Source organism: Cylas formicarius, unplaced genomic scaffold (assembly GCF_029955315.1).
Source record: "Cylas formicarius isolate icCylForm1 unplaced genomic scaffold, icCylForm1.1 PGA_scaffold_5__7_contigs__length_24384050, whole genome shotgun sequence".
Lineage (NCBI taxonomy): Eukaryota > Metazoa > Arthropoda > Insecta > Coleoptera > Brentidae > Cylas > Cylas formicarius.
In genome coordinates this window covers 18006516-18022985 of record NW_026844341.1, presented here as the reverse complement: position 1 = coordinate 18022985, position 16470 = coordinate 18006516, and the positions used below count along the sequence as shown (strand labels likewise).

Sequence of the window (16470 nt, the reverse complement as noted above, 5' to 3'; positions counted from 1 at the left end):
GTTTACAAATTTCTTCCAGTATTTTCAGGTGCATTTTGCAAAAATTTTGGCAAAAATTAGTGTAATAAAAATTCGGGCAATCTTCTTTTTTAAGTGTATTTTGCAATTTTTAAAAAATATTCATTCTATATTTAGATAGATCCTGGCATAAATAGATATAGTAAGTTAATGAGATTGTTTTATAAATTTTAACAAGAATATTAAGACTAATATTCATATGTTCACGTATGTTGCACTATTGTGTCGAACATTGATACTTGATAATTTGATAGATTAAACAAAAATGATCTGTGATTAAAAGTTGTGAAATGAATAAACTCAGGATGCGATAAAAAAAAATAAAAATAAATAAAATAAAAAACCCATTCGGCTCCGATCGAGGCGCGTATAGAAATCGAAGATGGCCCGAGGGGGGTCGGGAACGAATCTTCTTCTTCCTCGCCGGCAGTGAAACCCATGAAGATGCGCTTAGTGTGGTTTTGACCGCCGATCTGGTACTCGGTGGGTGGTACTGCCTGGTGATCCCGCGATCAAGTGGAATTTTTAGCCGCGCCGCCGAAATGTTTTGGGTGAGTGTGCAAAATAGAATTATCTTATTTTATCGACGTCCGGGGGGTCGAGTCCGGAACCCTGAGGCATTCCGGCGGCGTTATTCCTTAGACCAATCTTTTAAGCCGCAATTTGTGTTCTTTGCTCTTCATTATAGGTTAATTATTTATGTATTCATCAATAAAACATTAAATTATTTTAAATATATGAATCTTTTTTCGATCCTCTTGGTAGTCTCAAGAAAATAAGCCAATTTAATTTTTTCTCCAATAAATATCGCTTAATCAGGATTTATTTTTTAGGATCAAAACGGGCAGCGTACTTTTGGCTATTAATTAAAAAAATTAAAAATTAATTATTAGAAAATATATATGAAACATGTTATTATTATTTCCTTATGATTATTTAAATGGAAAAAACGCGTAGTGTCATTTTTAGGCTTATAATATGAAATATCAAGCCCCATTGGTTGGTTATCACTGTGGTCGGTTTTTATTATTTTATATTTATTTATTCATCTTAATTACACATTTTATGTTATTGACCATATCGCGAGATGATTTTTCGTCACGTCTTTTGATCTGTAAACTATAACAGTACTAATGTTAATAATAAATACATTTATTGCTTTGTCAAATATACATATTATTACTATTACATAAAATTACATATTATTAAGGCAAACAAAAGGCATAATAAAACACAGACATCCAGCAAAACCAGACACTGTTCAAGCCTCAATTTAATGTAAACCAAATTATCCTAAGAACAAGAAAAAAAAGAGTCTAATAAAATTAAATATGTTACGCAGTGTCATTCAATACACCGACGATTCAGTTGGATTTAATTGCAGTAAATGATCGGATGCAATTTTATAAATCAGTGATAATTTTAGTCAAAAGATAATAATTACAATATTTTAAAGTCTTTATAAAGTTAAACGTTTAGATTTGACCTCAGTTGTTTACATTCTGTGGGGTTGTTTACTTTAGGAAGCGGTGTGACCTTTGCATGCTTCTGGAAAATAAGTATTAGAGTTATATTTAATTTGTTGCCTTAGATTTAATATTTTTAATTATGTAAAATATTTCCTTCTCTGTAGCCAGTGTAAAACGTAGCTTCTAATTGATTGTTCTCATAGAAATTGATTAATTCCTGATCTGGTATTGTCTTATTTTCGACAGAGTTTATAAAAAACTCACTCAGATCATTGGAATTTCGCAAATTATTTGGTAGTATATTTTCTTTTGACTTGGTTATATTAAGTCTTTTTAATCCTGACCACGTGTACTTCGAATTTGCATATATACGCAGGAAGTTTTGTAAGCTTAATTTTTATTATTTTTATAAATGTATCGTACGATATTTTATTTATTTTATTTTATTTTATTTTTTTTATTTTATTTATTTATCGCATGGTAATTTGACAAAAACCAAATAATGGCCTGAAATATTTTAATCTAACACACCAGAATCAGTTACATTACGTCAGTTGCAAAAAGCAAATATATTAAATAAAGCCTTGTTACTTTAGAAAAATCGAATTTTTCGAAAATATCTACGCTCGTATGAAAATTTTATATCTCGTTAAAGCCATTGGTACAGAAATGATCAGCGTCGAAAAATTTTTTTTTCCTGAATAACTTTTGAACCGTTGGCGCTACAAAATTGAAGTTTGCCCCCTTTTTAACCCTCCACGAGATGCATAAGCTTGTAAGAAATGGCCTCGATCTGAGACTGGCATCAATCTTTTTTTTCGCGATTTTTGACAGTTTTTTGAACATTGCTATGAAACGCGATAAGTGTCCGAAATTTGAAGTAATCGACTTCATATTTGGTACATATATGCAGTTTTGACCTGTGACGGAACCTATTGAAAATGGGGACGCTGGGGGGACGGTAAGTATTTTTAAAAAAATAGAAATCGCGTGTGCAAGGGTCTACAAAAAAGACAATTTTTCAAAAGCGTTTAGAAAACCGAAAAATTCTTGAATCAAAAGACGCAGATGATACGGCTCCAAAAACTTTTATTCTTCACAATATTTCAAAAATATACACGGTACGCCGCAAATTCAAAAAATTGAAAAATTGGTAACCCTATTATTGAAAATTGGCAATAATTTCAATTTCAAATCTGTGTTTCACTTTCCTTTAGATAATGAAATATCCCAACCAACCAAAACTTTTATATTTAAGGTTTTTAAGTGTTTGTATTTAAGGATGTTCGCGATGTTCCGTGCAATATTAAAAAACATAATAAGTGCCCCAAATTTGTAGCTACCAATTTCAGAGATGGTAGAGAAGTAGAAGTCTGGACTCGCATTTAGACTCTTTAAATTGAAAGCAACAAAATAATGCGAAATATATTTTTTTAATTTTTAAATTTTTTTTTTGTTATTTTATCATCCAGAAAACCTCTTTTTCTTCAAAACCCTCCATCGGATCGGAAAAATTTTACAACCGTAATACGTGGGAGACCCGATGCTATAACTTTAGTTTTACGCATTTTTTCGAATATATACAAGGTGTTTTAGTTATGGATAAAAATCTAAAAGACAAAGAAAATATTAACCGTGAATGAAAATTCGAACACAAAATAGCTAATCCGTTCACACAGTGTTATAAGCCGTACCAAGAGCTACAATTTTTGAATTTACGGTTCTCGCCCTCAATTTAGACGTGATGACGTCATTTACTCTTACCACGTACTGCATGGTTTCAGAAAAAAAGTATTTTTTTGAGAACCATTGGCTGGAAAAATTCGGATACCAGGATACTAAGGAGATAGAGGGCTATAGCCTCTATTTCGAACATTGTTGGAATCATATACAGGGTACGTCGTTTGTGGGCAAAAAATTCTAGTAAATCCTAGACCTTTTGTGGGTGAATTTATTAGCGATAAATTTTTTAAAGATGTGATGATTTCATATGAACAGTATCGTAAACTGTGTCGAGAGATAGTATAAGGTTTCGTCTATAATACAGGGGACGCGTGATATTTGAAAGAATATAGTTTTAAATTGCAATTACTTTATACAGGGTGCATTCAGAATAAAATTACATCGATTTTGCGAAAGTTTCATAGTGCTCCGCAGGAGCACGATAGAAAAACAATGCGAAGCGCCATCTTTTTAAAATAAAATGCTGATTCGCGCTACTTGGGACGAATCTTGTTTCTGATATTCTAGAAGGTTTCATACTAAAAATTTCAAAGATATTAAGTAGACAATAAGTTCTTAAGGAATTGGACTCCTGCATATCTATGTTGAAGGTACCCAAACACATGATTTTATCCAATTCAGAATACATTAACATACACTTTTAGTGCGAAATTTATGAACACGTATAAAGATATAAAAAGATTTACGTGAAACAATTTCACACGAAAATTTTAATTGATCCTTTATAGGAGAAAAACGAATGATTCAAATCCTTAATAAATTTTTAATATACATGGGCTTGGTGTTTTCCAACTTATCGCAAAACTAATCGAATAAAAAAAGTGCGTTTTACGCTAATCGGCGACGAGTATGGTAATTGACAAGATCCACCTGTTCTCAAAACTTACGCGGGCTTTTTTTTTGCTCGAAATCGGCGAATATTCGTTTAATTCAAAACGTAAGCCGCAACGCCCACGAGGCTCTCCGCCACAGCCATAAATCTTAGTTCCGCACCTCCTAGAGCTTTCTATTTGCCGTCTGAGGTTTCGGCATTCGACCGATGACTTCGTCGTCGACCTTTTACGCCTGGCAATATTCAGGCTAAGACCGGCGGCACGGTTCCGAGTACAATGGGACAAATTAGAAAAAAATTAAGCACGAGAATCGGTATTCTGGGAATTTCAGGGATTTGAAATGTCCTGAAAGGTCACTAATTGTGTGAATCAAATCGGAAGACACAGAGACTACCAAAATTATTAGCAACAATATGAAGCGGTTTCAAAATAATGCACCGTTCGTTTTCAGTAAAGTTCTTACATTGTTACAATTACATTTCTGCCACTAAAGAAACTTAGGAGAAAATTGAAATTTTATTTTTTGTCGCAAAACATCCACAAAGTCCTATTGCAAGATCTACACTGAGTAAAATTGAGAGAAAAACCCCTTCCAAAACAGGATTTCTCATTAATTCGCCTTGTTTCGTATCTAACTTGAAATTTAAAATCACCTCAACTTTGTTATACACGTTTGATTTTAAATATCGCCAGAGTAACTGAAGATATATCGACCCTCTTCCCCCAATTCAATGCCACATGCATTTGTCGAGTAAAATGGTACCGGATGGTAAACGGACCATCATCCTTTTCAAATCAAATCTGTCTTACTTTTTATAAAACTTCTGGATTCCTCCTGCGTCGGTTTTTGTTGACTCGAACTAGCTAACGTTTAGCCAATCGTCCTGATGGCTTCTTCAGAGTTTTACTGAAACTGGCTCGCATTTTACTCTGTAACTGCTTATATATTTTTTGAGGGGGCGGAGCTAAATGAAGGGTATAAACACCGTCTCGGGTGACTGATTCCCATATTGGTGACAGGTAGAGACCTGAGTCGCGGTTAAGATTGTTAGGTTGCTTATAGATTTCTATAGACTCTCGGATTTTTCGTTGGAAGAAGAATTGATTACATGCAAGACTTTTAGTTTTATCGAATAAAATTTTATGTTTGAAGTTTATTGTCTTAGTCTTAAGGCTCTTTCACGTTCTTTGAGAATACTTAATATTTTGCGTCCCTGGCTAACTGGTCCAAACAGTATTGTGGCCACATCGAGAGCTGCAATTTTTGTATGTACGTTTTTGATATGTGAAAAAATTCAAGTGAAAATCGCCATTTCTGGCACACAATCTCGATGCGATGACGTCATTTACTATGACGGTTGTTTCAGAAAAGAATTATTTTCTCGATAACCATTTACTCTATTGGAAAAATTCATAGACCGGAAAACGTGGGAGATCGAGGACTATAACCTCTACCTCTATCAGGTTTCCAATTATGTACAAGGTGTGTCGAAAATAGGCACAAAATATAAGACCGTGAAAATTGCCGTTTTCGATAGAAAAACAATGTTTCCCTCTAGGACGAGAAATCTCGAAACGCCCTTCTTTTGAAAATAAAAAGTTGCTCCGCACTCCGCCCTACGAACTTGCCCCGCGCAGCGACGATTTTTCGAAAATGATGTACACAAATGTTACACAAATGATCAGCGTCCAAAAAAAAACTTTTTTTTGTCTGTTGTCCGCTGTCCGTTCTCTGTAGACGCTTCATAAACACGGGAATAACTTCGAAACCGTTGAAGTCAGGATGCCGAAATTTTGCTCCTTTTAAACTGGCCACGAGATACATAAGCCTATAGGAAATGGCCGCGATTGGTAATTGGCATCTGGCTTTTTTTTGCGATTTTCGTCTGTTTTTCGTACATCGCTATGAAACACAATAAGTGTTCGAGATTTGCAGCTAACGATTTCAAAATTCCCACAAATATAGAGTTTAACTCGGGAAGTAAATTAAAGACCGAATTCCTGGCCAAAATTATTTATTTCTGATGATTTTTTAAAAATGTACAGGGTGCGCCGGCAAATTGCAAAAAACTGAAAATTGGGTTCCCCTTATATGGATAACTAGAAGGCTGTGTTTCAGCCGCCAAAACTTTTGTATTTTATGTTTTCACATATTGTACAGGGTGTTCGAGATATTCTGTACCACATTCAAAAATGTAATAGATGTATCAAATTTGTAACTATCGACTTCAAATTTAGCAGAGAAGTGAAAGTCCACACCCACATCTAAGCCGTAGAAATTGGGAGCAATCAAGACTTGCGTAGTATTTTTTTTTTAAATTTTGAAATATTTTGTTTTCTTATTTTTTCTTCCAGAAACAACAAAATTTCTTGAAAACTATTAACCTGATCGGCAAAATTATTTTACCAGGAGACGCGGAAGATTCGGTACTATAACTTCTATTTCAAGCATTTTTTCGATTATCTACAGGGTTTTTCAATTATAGACAAAAATCTAAAAGTCCCTGAAAATCATTCTTTTGCTATTAAATTATTAGCTGTAAAACAAAATTCGTGAAAAATATGGCCAATTGGTTTAAACAGTGTTATAGACCACATCGACAGCTACAACTTTTACATATACGGTTTTCGTCTATCACATACAGTGTTCGAGATATTTGAAAAAATCCAAATGCAATTTACCATTTCACGCCCTCAATCTAAACGCGGTGACGTCATTTACTATTACGACGTACTGCATGGTTTTAGAAAACAAGTACTTTTTCCAAAACTATTTGCTCTATTGGAAAAATTCATATACTAGAAGAAGAGGCTATTACCTCTATTTCGAACATTATTTGAATTATATGCAGGGGGTGTCGTTTATGGGCAAAAATTCTAAAAGATGCTAACATTTCCGTTTTTGTGAGTAAATTATTGGCGATAAATGCAAAACCGTTAAAGATGGGATAATTTCATTCGAACAGTATCGCAAACTGTGTCGAGAGAGAGTTTCAGGGTTATTTATCATACAAGGTTAGCGAAATATTAAAAAAAATATAATTGAAAACCGCTAATTTAAATTAAATAAAAATTTTATGCAGGGTGTATGCACAATTTTTGGCACAGTCCGTGAACTGATTCCCTGCGCTTTCGTTACTATTTCCTCGATATTCGTTGGCGATTTTCCTCTATTTTTCTTTCATTTTTAAAATAGTTTAGTAAATTTAAAACATTTACAAAATTTGTTATTATTCATATAGTCACTTCAAAATAATCAAAGTCTCAAAACTGACAGCTGTAAATCAAAACTTTTTAAAACCCCTTTTTTTTCATGTAAAGACAATATACGTCGGTCTTATTTATGTAACTTCATTTATCTTAAAAATTTTATTTCAAGGGTTCAACTAGGCAAGATGAACGACGAACAATCGTGAAAGTTTATCGTTGATAATTCCTAAAACCCGCATACTAAGACCGACTTTAACTACAAGCAAAAGTGGTCGGGGACATTTCAACTCTCTAGGAAGAAATTTAAATGGAGCTGTTAACTACCTAACTAACCAAAACTAAAAAACAGCCGTTCTTTGACATTGTAATTACGCTGATAGTTCTGTCCAAAGGTAGACACAGAGAATTCAAAAGTCATATGCATATTTTCAAACTAAAATCGCATTTATTTTGTTTTTTGTAGAAATTGCTTGCTTGAGTTGCACTACATATTTCCAGTTTTACCAAAATTTACCGAATTTCACTACGCCACTGGATTCAGAATCATTATAGAGAACAAAGGCGGCAATTTAACGGCCTTTCTTCGATTAAATGCGAGGGAAAATTTACGGGCTACGTGTTGCATTTAAAGAAAATAAATATCGTGTATTATCGACGTTTCGGCAAGTTTGTGGCCTGCTTCAAGACATTTAAGGAGGTTAAGGGTAAAAAATGATACCTTTCGAGCTAATTTGTTTAATTCTTTATTTGCATTGAGTTGTTAATAATGATAAAATAAAAAACAAAATTACTATTTTTTTTAAAGAACTAATTATGTGAAAATCAGACTAACTGTACTAATTTTGGTTGAAACAGTTGATGCACTTTATGTTAATATTTGCAATTGTGACCTTCTAGTACAAGTAGTATGTCATTTTTAATGTTAAACCAATTTTTAAGCTAATTTTACCGGTTTCTCCTTTTCTTTTTCTCTTACAACGTAATAAGCTGTCGACTTCTTTGTAGTTGACAGCGTCTCCAGATTTTCAAATTGTTCTTAAACTATCAATTTTTTTTAACCAACTCGTCTGAAAAAATCTCCCGTGTTCTAATTTTTTCATTCACGAACAAAATCACATTTTTAGTAATAGTTTTTAATAACATTAGATCAAACATAAAATATTCTTACTATCCCTAAACATAGAATCAAGCTTTATAAAAGGTCTCCTTGTAATGTATAAATGAACTTAATATTTTAACATTTAGACGTGAGGTGAAGGCACGTTTGTTTCACCTATGATCAATAATATCATTAATTCAATAACATTATTCATTCCTCTCTTCTGCATAATTATACATCTACTACCACTGCCTAATAACAGTAACACTATATTATTATTTCATTATATACCCCTATTTATGTTTTTATCGTAACATGCGTTCTTGTTTGATTTCATTTATTTATTGCAGCTTTTTTCTCTATTGGGTCAATAAACGTTTAATTATTATTAGTAAATAATTAAATAACGATGTACACTAAAGCAATGGCGTAACTAGCAGCACTACTCAATGAGGCAATGCGCTCGCTTAGATTTCAAATCAACCAATAAAATTTTTCTGGGTATGCCGTCATATAAATTTTTGTTTCTTCCAAAAAAATAAGCCATCTTCACAGATTTATTTGTACATAAAGGAACTTTATTTAAAAATTAATTTGCTTCAAGTATTATTTAAAAATATAAATAGATCAAACACTTACAATAATAAAAAATAAAGCGACATAAAAACATACACACATAAAAATTTAAAGTTGTATTTCGATAAACCATTACGTGCTTTTATCTGTTTGTTTTTTAAATAATATTTTATATTAATTTTTAAACTAAGTTCCAGTTATGTACAATACATTTCCGAAGATGGTCTACACCTTTATCCTGGAAATGTTTATCTCAAACAATTGTACAAATAACATATGTTTCTGTCATTTGACGAATTTTCATCATTTTCTCAGAGCGCAAGTTGCGGATAAAAACATATACCAGAAGGCGTTGTACCATCACCTGTCTCGTATCTAACCAAATAACTCGAGACTAACCAGATACTTGCGTATTGGATTAGTTTTGGTTAGCTTCCGTTATTCTCTTGAGCTGATAGGATGATAGGACACAGGTGAACGTATAACTTGGCAAGCAATTGATTTCGGTCACAGATTTAACAACTTCTCAAATAATACCGATTAAAAAAGCCGATTGAACAGTTATAGGTTAAGTTTTTGTTAACGTTTGTATCAAGACCGGTTTAGATTATTTGTGTATTTATATTCATTTCTACTTAACGTTTCTATAGTTAGAGAATTAGAGAATTAGAGAAGTGGCTGAAGACGTCGGAATCTCCGTGACGAGTCAGGGGTATGTGGTTATGACGTCGAAACCAAAGCGCAGTGAAAGAACCCAGAATCGCTAAGATCGAAAAAAGTGTGTCCAGTTCGATCATATGCTAAGGTTTTGTTTGCTTTCTTTGATTACATGGGCACAATACATCAAGAATTCTTATCACACGGTCATACGGTCAATGAAGAGTATTACCTTTGAAGTTAGGATTGCGAGAAGCAATACGAAGAAACGTCCGCAATTGTGGGAAAACAATGGCACCACGATAATGCACCTGCTCACTCATCTTTGCTTGTGTCTAACATTGGCACAAGGGGACAACATTAATTTTGAAAAGTAAATAAATACTTTTTGATAAAACTTGAAAGTCACCTTACTTTTTGAACGCACCTCGTATGCCACTAAGGAATCCTAAAGAAATTTTTGAAATAGACAATGAGGATGAAGGCTCAGAGCTCTGTGTGTTAAAATCATATAGCCATAAGACAATATAGTGGCTCTATTACGGTAAAAATTGATGCGCCGCAGGCGGCTATGATTTTTTCGCAGAGAAGGTATGGATCTTTTGCGCATGCGTCTTCCCCTTACTCTCTGAGTTGGTACATTGGTACATACATTTAAATAGCTACGAAAAATGTTTGGGTAATGTGTTTTAGTGTACAAGAATTACGGGAAATATAAGAAAACAATTAGCCTACAAGTTGAATTTTTACTACAACAAACATAAGAAATACCTATTGTCAACTATTGTCTATAGGAAGTGCTTCTTGAACATTTTTTCAATTTAAATATTTCTCGTGCGATATCTAGGATCTCAAAGTTATTTCAATAGAGGTTAAACCTAAAAGTTTATTAAAACTAACGCTTTGCGCCAATTTACAAGTAAAAAAAACACGTAGAAATGGCATTGTCTCTACAGGGCTTAAAGAACAAAAACTATTTTTTTACCTGACAATTTAATAGGATTTCGACATATTTTGAAAAAATACTGCATCCAAACACGGACGATCTGTCAGCGGCCATGTTGTTTGATGAAGGCCGCAAGGCCTTATGGGGCAAGGTCAGAATTTGCCTAGGGCTTCCCATTGGCTGAAGCGTCAAAAACGGGTCGTATCTTGGTGGTCGCGTTGCCTTGCTTTATTACAGGTCTGTACCCCCACTGGATACTTCTTCGATAATCTTGTCGGCTAACAACTCTTTGAATACCTCACTGTACTCTTCGAGAATCCCTTCAAACTTCAACTTCTTGAGCACATTATTCAGTCTCTTATGTGCAACATCGTACTTCGCAATGGCGGATGACCCTCCACCCATGGCACCCTGACCTCATAACGGCCCTCCTTGTCTACCTCTACTGTGTTGAGGAAAAAATCTTTTGCCGCCAGAGCTGGACTCTGTGATACCCAAAACATCGAGAGAGCATACGCACGTTGAATGCACTTCCTCAAAAAAAAAAAAAAACATAACTGCTTCGTGATTTCCTGTACTGTCAGAATAGGCTGGGCCTCTATACGTCTAGTAGCTGCAGAATGCAAAAACAAAGGGGGGCGGGGGAGACCAAAAAAACTGAAAAAAACGCGTCGAAGACCCCCCCCCCCCTTCACCAGCGAGGTGTCAGTTGGGTGCCCCGGAATCCCGCAGCGAGTGAAAGTGGCCGCGTAATAACAAATACATACGGCGATGAGGCTGTTGCGAGAATCTTTTTCGCAGGTTTTCTCCCGCGGTTGTAGTTTAAGGTCAAGAAACATTCGCGTTTATGTTGTCATAGGCGGCGATAAAGACGGGCGCAGCGCGCTTAAAGGATGAGCCAAAGTGAAAACTCTCCGAACTGGCGAAGATTTCTATCGAGATCTTCCGAAGACCGGGTCAATTGTGTCGGATAACAATAGCGCAACAAAATGCCGAATAATCGCGAGATATATAAGCTTGTAAGATATGCCTCAATCCGACTCCGGCATCCATTTTTTTTTTGCGATTTTCGACTGTTTTTTGAACATTGCTATGAAATACGATAAGTGTCCGAAATTTGAAGCAATCGGCCTCCTACTTGGCACATATATGCAGTTTTGCAGTGAGACGGAACCTATGGTGAATGGGGGGGGGGGGGGGGAAGAGGGAAGTTTTAAAAATAAAATAAAAATCGCGTGTGCAAGGGTCTACAAAAGAGACCGTTTTTTAAAAACCGTTTACAAGACCAGTTTTCGTCTTTCACATACGCTATTCAAGATATTTGAACAAATCCAATTGAAAATCACCATTTCTCGCCCTCAATCTAGACGCGATGACGTCATTTACTCTTACCACGTACTGCATGGTTCCAGAAAACAAGTAGTTTTTTGAAAACCAATTACTCCATAGGAAAAATTCCGATACCTGGAATTATACTGTTGGAATTATATACAGGGTACGTCGTTTGTGGGCAAAAAATTCAAGAGTCAAAGTCAAGATAATGTTTAAGGTTTCGTCTATTATACAGGGGACGCGAGATATTCGAAAAAATATATTTTTAAATTGCAATTACCAGTACAAATTTTAATATTACCAAAGTTTGCCTTAACTTTGAAGGTCGACAAGGTGTGAAGCACAATTTATACAGGGTGTAATCACAATATAATTACATCGATTTTGCGAAAGTTCCATAGTGGTCCGCAGGAGCACGATAGAAAAACAATGTTCTCTAGGACAAGAAACCGCGAAGGGCCTTCTTTTTAAAACAAAAAGGTGATTCGCGCTCTTTGCTACGAACTTGCCCCGTTCATCGACGATTTTTCGAAAGCAATGTTGTTAAAAATATGCTATTTTTACTCTGTCTATTCATGTCTCAACTAGGCTTTGATTCGTTGGAGAGGTTCCTCACGTGCGGAGCAAGTGTTTAGGATGCAGAAATGCATTTTACCGCGTTTAAGCCGCGACCTGTTTCCACAATACTTTTTATTGACATTTCCAAGTACGTACAAACTAAATTGTGCCACTTATGTAAAAAGCAACTCTAATTTTTATATTCTCTCGAGAAACTCAGATTTTCAGTACAATTTAAAACCCAATTTTAACATAAAAATAGTCCTTTTGTTTTGACTGTAAAAATTATAATAAAAGCTATCTTTAGCTTTATCTTCACCAAAATTCCGCACGCTAAAATCGTTTCGCAAGTAACTGACGCTCCTCATATATACAAAAGGTGAACTACTTTAAATAAGGTCGACAATTTCAGAATTTGTTACTGTCTTGAAGATCTAACGACTAGATTTAATTTAAACTACGTCGTTTAATCTTTACCTATTCTTTTTTGCCTTTAATCTATGGCTCATTTCTTCATACAATCCACAGAAAATAATTTGGTTTGTTGGTTTCAACATACCACGCCAAGAGGCACCGGCTCTTCTTCCTTTGCTTAATGGGGCAGTCGGCCTATATTTTAGGTTTGAGCTAACACAGAAGCAGAAGTGCAGAAGAATATACTGCACTCAAATTCTCATGGACCTGAGCTGTTATGTAACATTAGGCTTCGGATCCCCCACACCCCTGCCAGAACAGAATAAACCATTCCTTCCAGGTAGCGTCCATCGTACTAACTATGGGCAGAGTTATTTTCTTACTAGATCAGCCGCACTAGCAAATCGGACCAACTTGATTGCTTCCAGAGTACGAAAATATTTAATAAAGAACTAAAAGAGTGTCAGTGAAACTTTTCCGTTGTCTGACTTCTGAATAGTATTGTATAACAATGTGTTGATGTCTCGCTACTGTTATATGTGTTCGTACTTGACTCCTATATTAATATTAATATTTTGGGAAACCAATGATTGTCATACTAGGGCTATTTTGTTTATGTGAACCTTATTTTATATTGGGCGGTTGGCCCGTTGACGAATAAATCAACAAATAAATAAAATTTCAACTAAAAATCGAATAACCAAACCTAAAAACAAAAAGTTATTAAAATTCTGCGATTCACGCCAATTCTCGAACTTAGTTGAGAGTCTCTTCTTCTGTGAGAGAAATCTTCACAACGAGAAACGGGCTACCATAAAAGAACCGTTTTATTTTTCCTAATGAAAGCGATGAAATACCGATTATCCGATGCTTTATCGATTTCGCAGATTAACCTGCTAATCCTGCTCGCGTCGCTGACGGCAGTCCGCGCCGCCTCCGACAACGATATCACGGAGACACCGCCTCCTGCTACCGCCAAACTGGACTCCACCCTACGGAAGGCTCTGCTGAAAGCGTTAACGGAGTTAGAAAACGAGCAGGAGTCGAATTCGGACGTGGAAAAAGCCCAGGCGACGTCGTTCACCGTTCTCGCTAAAGAGGAACCGGCATCGCGAAACTCGACCGACGACGATGAGCCCGCCACCTCCTCCACGCTGATATTCCAGAAAAGCGACAGCCTGCCCGCCACGAGCGTCACCACCTTGGAACATCAAGAGCTGGACCCGGTCAAGGACGCGGAACGCATAATCACTAGCGCCACGAGCGGATTTACCGCGAAACTAGACGACACGCCCATCAGCCACAACTCGATAGTCGACGACGAACCGGAAACGACGACCGCCGCAGCGACGACGACATCGACCGAAGAGAACGAGGCCAAAGTGGAACAGGTGCAGCTGTTCTCCGCCCCATTGGTGGCGGCTTTCACGGTACACCAAGACGAGCGGGGCGAGCCGGAGAGGGTGGAACCCATATTTAAGACCGAGAAGCCGAAGGAAGAAGCGGCCAAAGAACTGCGCGATAAACAGTTCGCCATCGAGGAGGAAATCCAACGATTGCGATTGCAGCAGCTCCGTTTCAAACAGCAGCTGTTACAGCGGGAGCAGCTGAGGTTCGAACCGGTGTTTAGCGAGCCCACGAGGAGCGTCGTGGGACAGTTCGTCGTCGATGAGCAGAAATCCGGTCGTCAGGGCGTCGCCATAGACATGTTCACCGCGAACGAAGCCAAACCTAACCCTACGATAAGCGTGAATCGCTCTAGTACGAACGCGACCAAAATTGGTGCCATTAGTTTACAACCCAGCATCAGTTTCGATCCTTTGGTCGACGCCGGGAAACTGCCAGTGAATGGGCAACTATTGCCCGTTAAAGAGGCCGTTAACTTCCATTCCCCTTTTGTCAAGGACTCCGCCTACAAGCACTTAGGTGTCGCCCATCAAGGGGCTCGCATAATTCAGGCTCAACAGCTTTCCGGGACGAACTTCTTCAACCCCTCTGCCTTCGGCAACGTCCAAACACAGAGTCAAACGTTGCCGTCGTTACAGCCACAGCTGCCGACTCAACAGCCCTCGCATCAACTGACACGTCAGCAGCCTCAATTAACTTTCCAGTCGACTCAGCAAGTTCAAACGTCACCACTGCAATTTCAGTCGGGTTTTCAGCAGGCACAGCAGTCGCCTCAGACAGCTTTTCAGCCCGTACAGCTAGCTTTCCATTCGCTCCAACAAAATCCGATTTCTCCTCAGAAATCACAAGTGGAGTTTCAGTCTGGCCAATCATTCCAGCGACAGCCTCAGTTAGCATTTCAGTCAGGCCAGAGACCTGAACACGCCCATGTATTACCTCAACCAGTATTTCAGACCGTCCAGCCGACTCAACAGCCTCAGCCAGCTTTCCAGTCGGTTCAGCCGTTTGGGCAAGCTCAGCTGCAACCTCAGTCAGCTTTTCAACCTTTCCAACACACCCAGTCATTCCCACAGCAGTCCCAAGTGACTTTGGGCTTCGATCAATCTTCGCGACAGACTCAGCCTCCTCAGCAACAGGTCCAATCGTTTCCCACGAGCAACTATAACAACTTGCTGACGGCGCAGCAGCAGAACAGATTCCACCGCCAAGAGTCCGGCACCGGCAACTTCGGAAGAGGCTTCTCGATACAGCAGTCCTCGCAGCCTTTTCCCTCGAGACACGAGATCGGTTTCTTTTTGACCGACTCATCGAGGTACAATCAAAATTCAGCGTTCTTGGGACCCCAGCATCAACAAAACAACCGGTTTTTCCGGTCCAATTTGGAGTCGCCTCAAACTGTGGCTCGCGGATATTTTCCCCAGCAAAGGGTTAACCACCAACTAAACAACCTACTAGTGAACTCAGGGTTCGGCGGAAGATCGAACGAAGACCTAAACATCGTGGCCAAGGTGTTGTCATTGAACCACGCACGGAGCGACATCTACAGAAATGTACCGCTTGTGAAATAACGCAAGGAGCGAGGTTTTTTGAGAATAGACTGTGGCGAACGAAGAAGATGGCTCTCAGGTTTATTATGCTAGGGGCGGGCCCGGATTGGGGTGCCGAATGTGCCTTCGAAAATCGTACCTTACTAATTATATTGCCATTAGTGTGTATAGCGTTATTTATATAATGTAGCCTATTATTTATATGTTAATACGATTATTGTTTATCGCGCGATTACTAATATAAACGTGTTTCGTTTTTAAAAAATGGTTTTCAATGGTCCTCGTACCCTTTCACTAAAAGGTAGGGAAGAAAAATATTCTTATTTTCATACACGCCCTCAATTGTACGTTTTTCAAATTACCGCCCTCTGTCGGAACGGTTAGGAATTTTCGATAGGCTGATGCGCTTTGAAAGGGTTTTTGCTAACTTCCCACCATTAATTCCCGCGATAATATAATTCACAACTTATTAATCATTTGGTAAATAGCAACTAGCATGAAATATCTCATTAAACACACGTATATAGATTGATTCCACAACTTACTTCAAGTACTCTGAGCCGAAGGGCCTTATTTCAGCGTTGAAAATATGTTCGCGCTTATGGTCAAATCCGTCCGACACTTGTACCTCGATTGCGAATAGACAAAAATTCACAAGCAA

The 16470-nt window shown here is 37.3% G+C and overlaps 1 protein-coding gene across 1 annotated transcript; it reads left to right on the top strand.

Annotated features, from left to right (window-relative positions):
* Nucleotides 1–357: 357 nt before the first annotated feature.
* On the top strand, nt 358–16034 carry LOC132702149 (DNA translocase FtsK). Its single transcript, XM_060670610.1, has 2 exons — nt 358–569; nt 13743–16034. The coding sequence occupies exons 1-2, from the start codon at nt 561–563 to the stop codon at nt 15828–15830; spliced, it is 2097 nt and encodes a 698-aa protein (XP_060526593.1). The 5' UTR covers nt 358–560; the 3' UTR covers nt 15831–16034.
* Nucleotides 16035–16470: the final 436 nt, after the last annotated feature.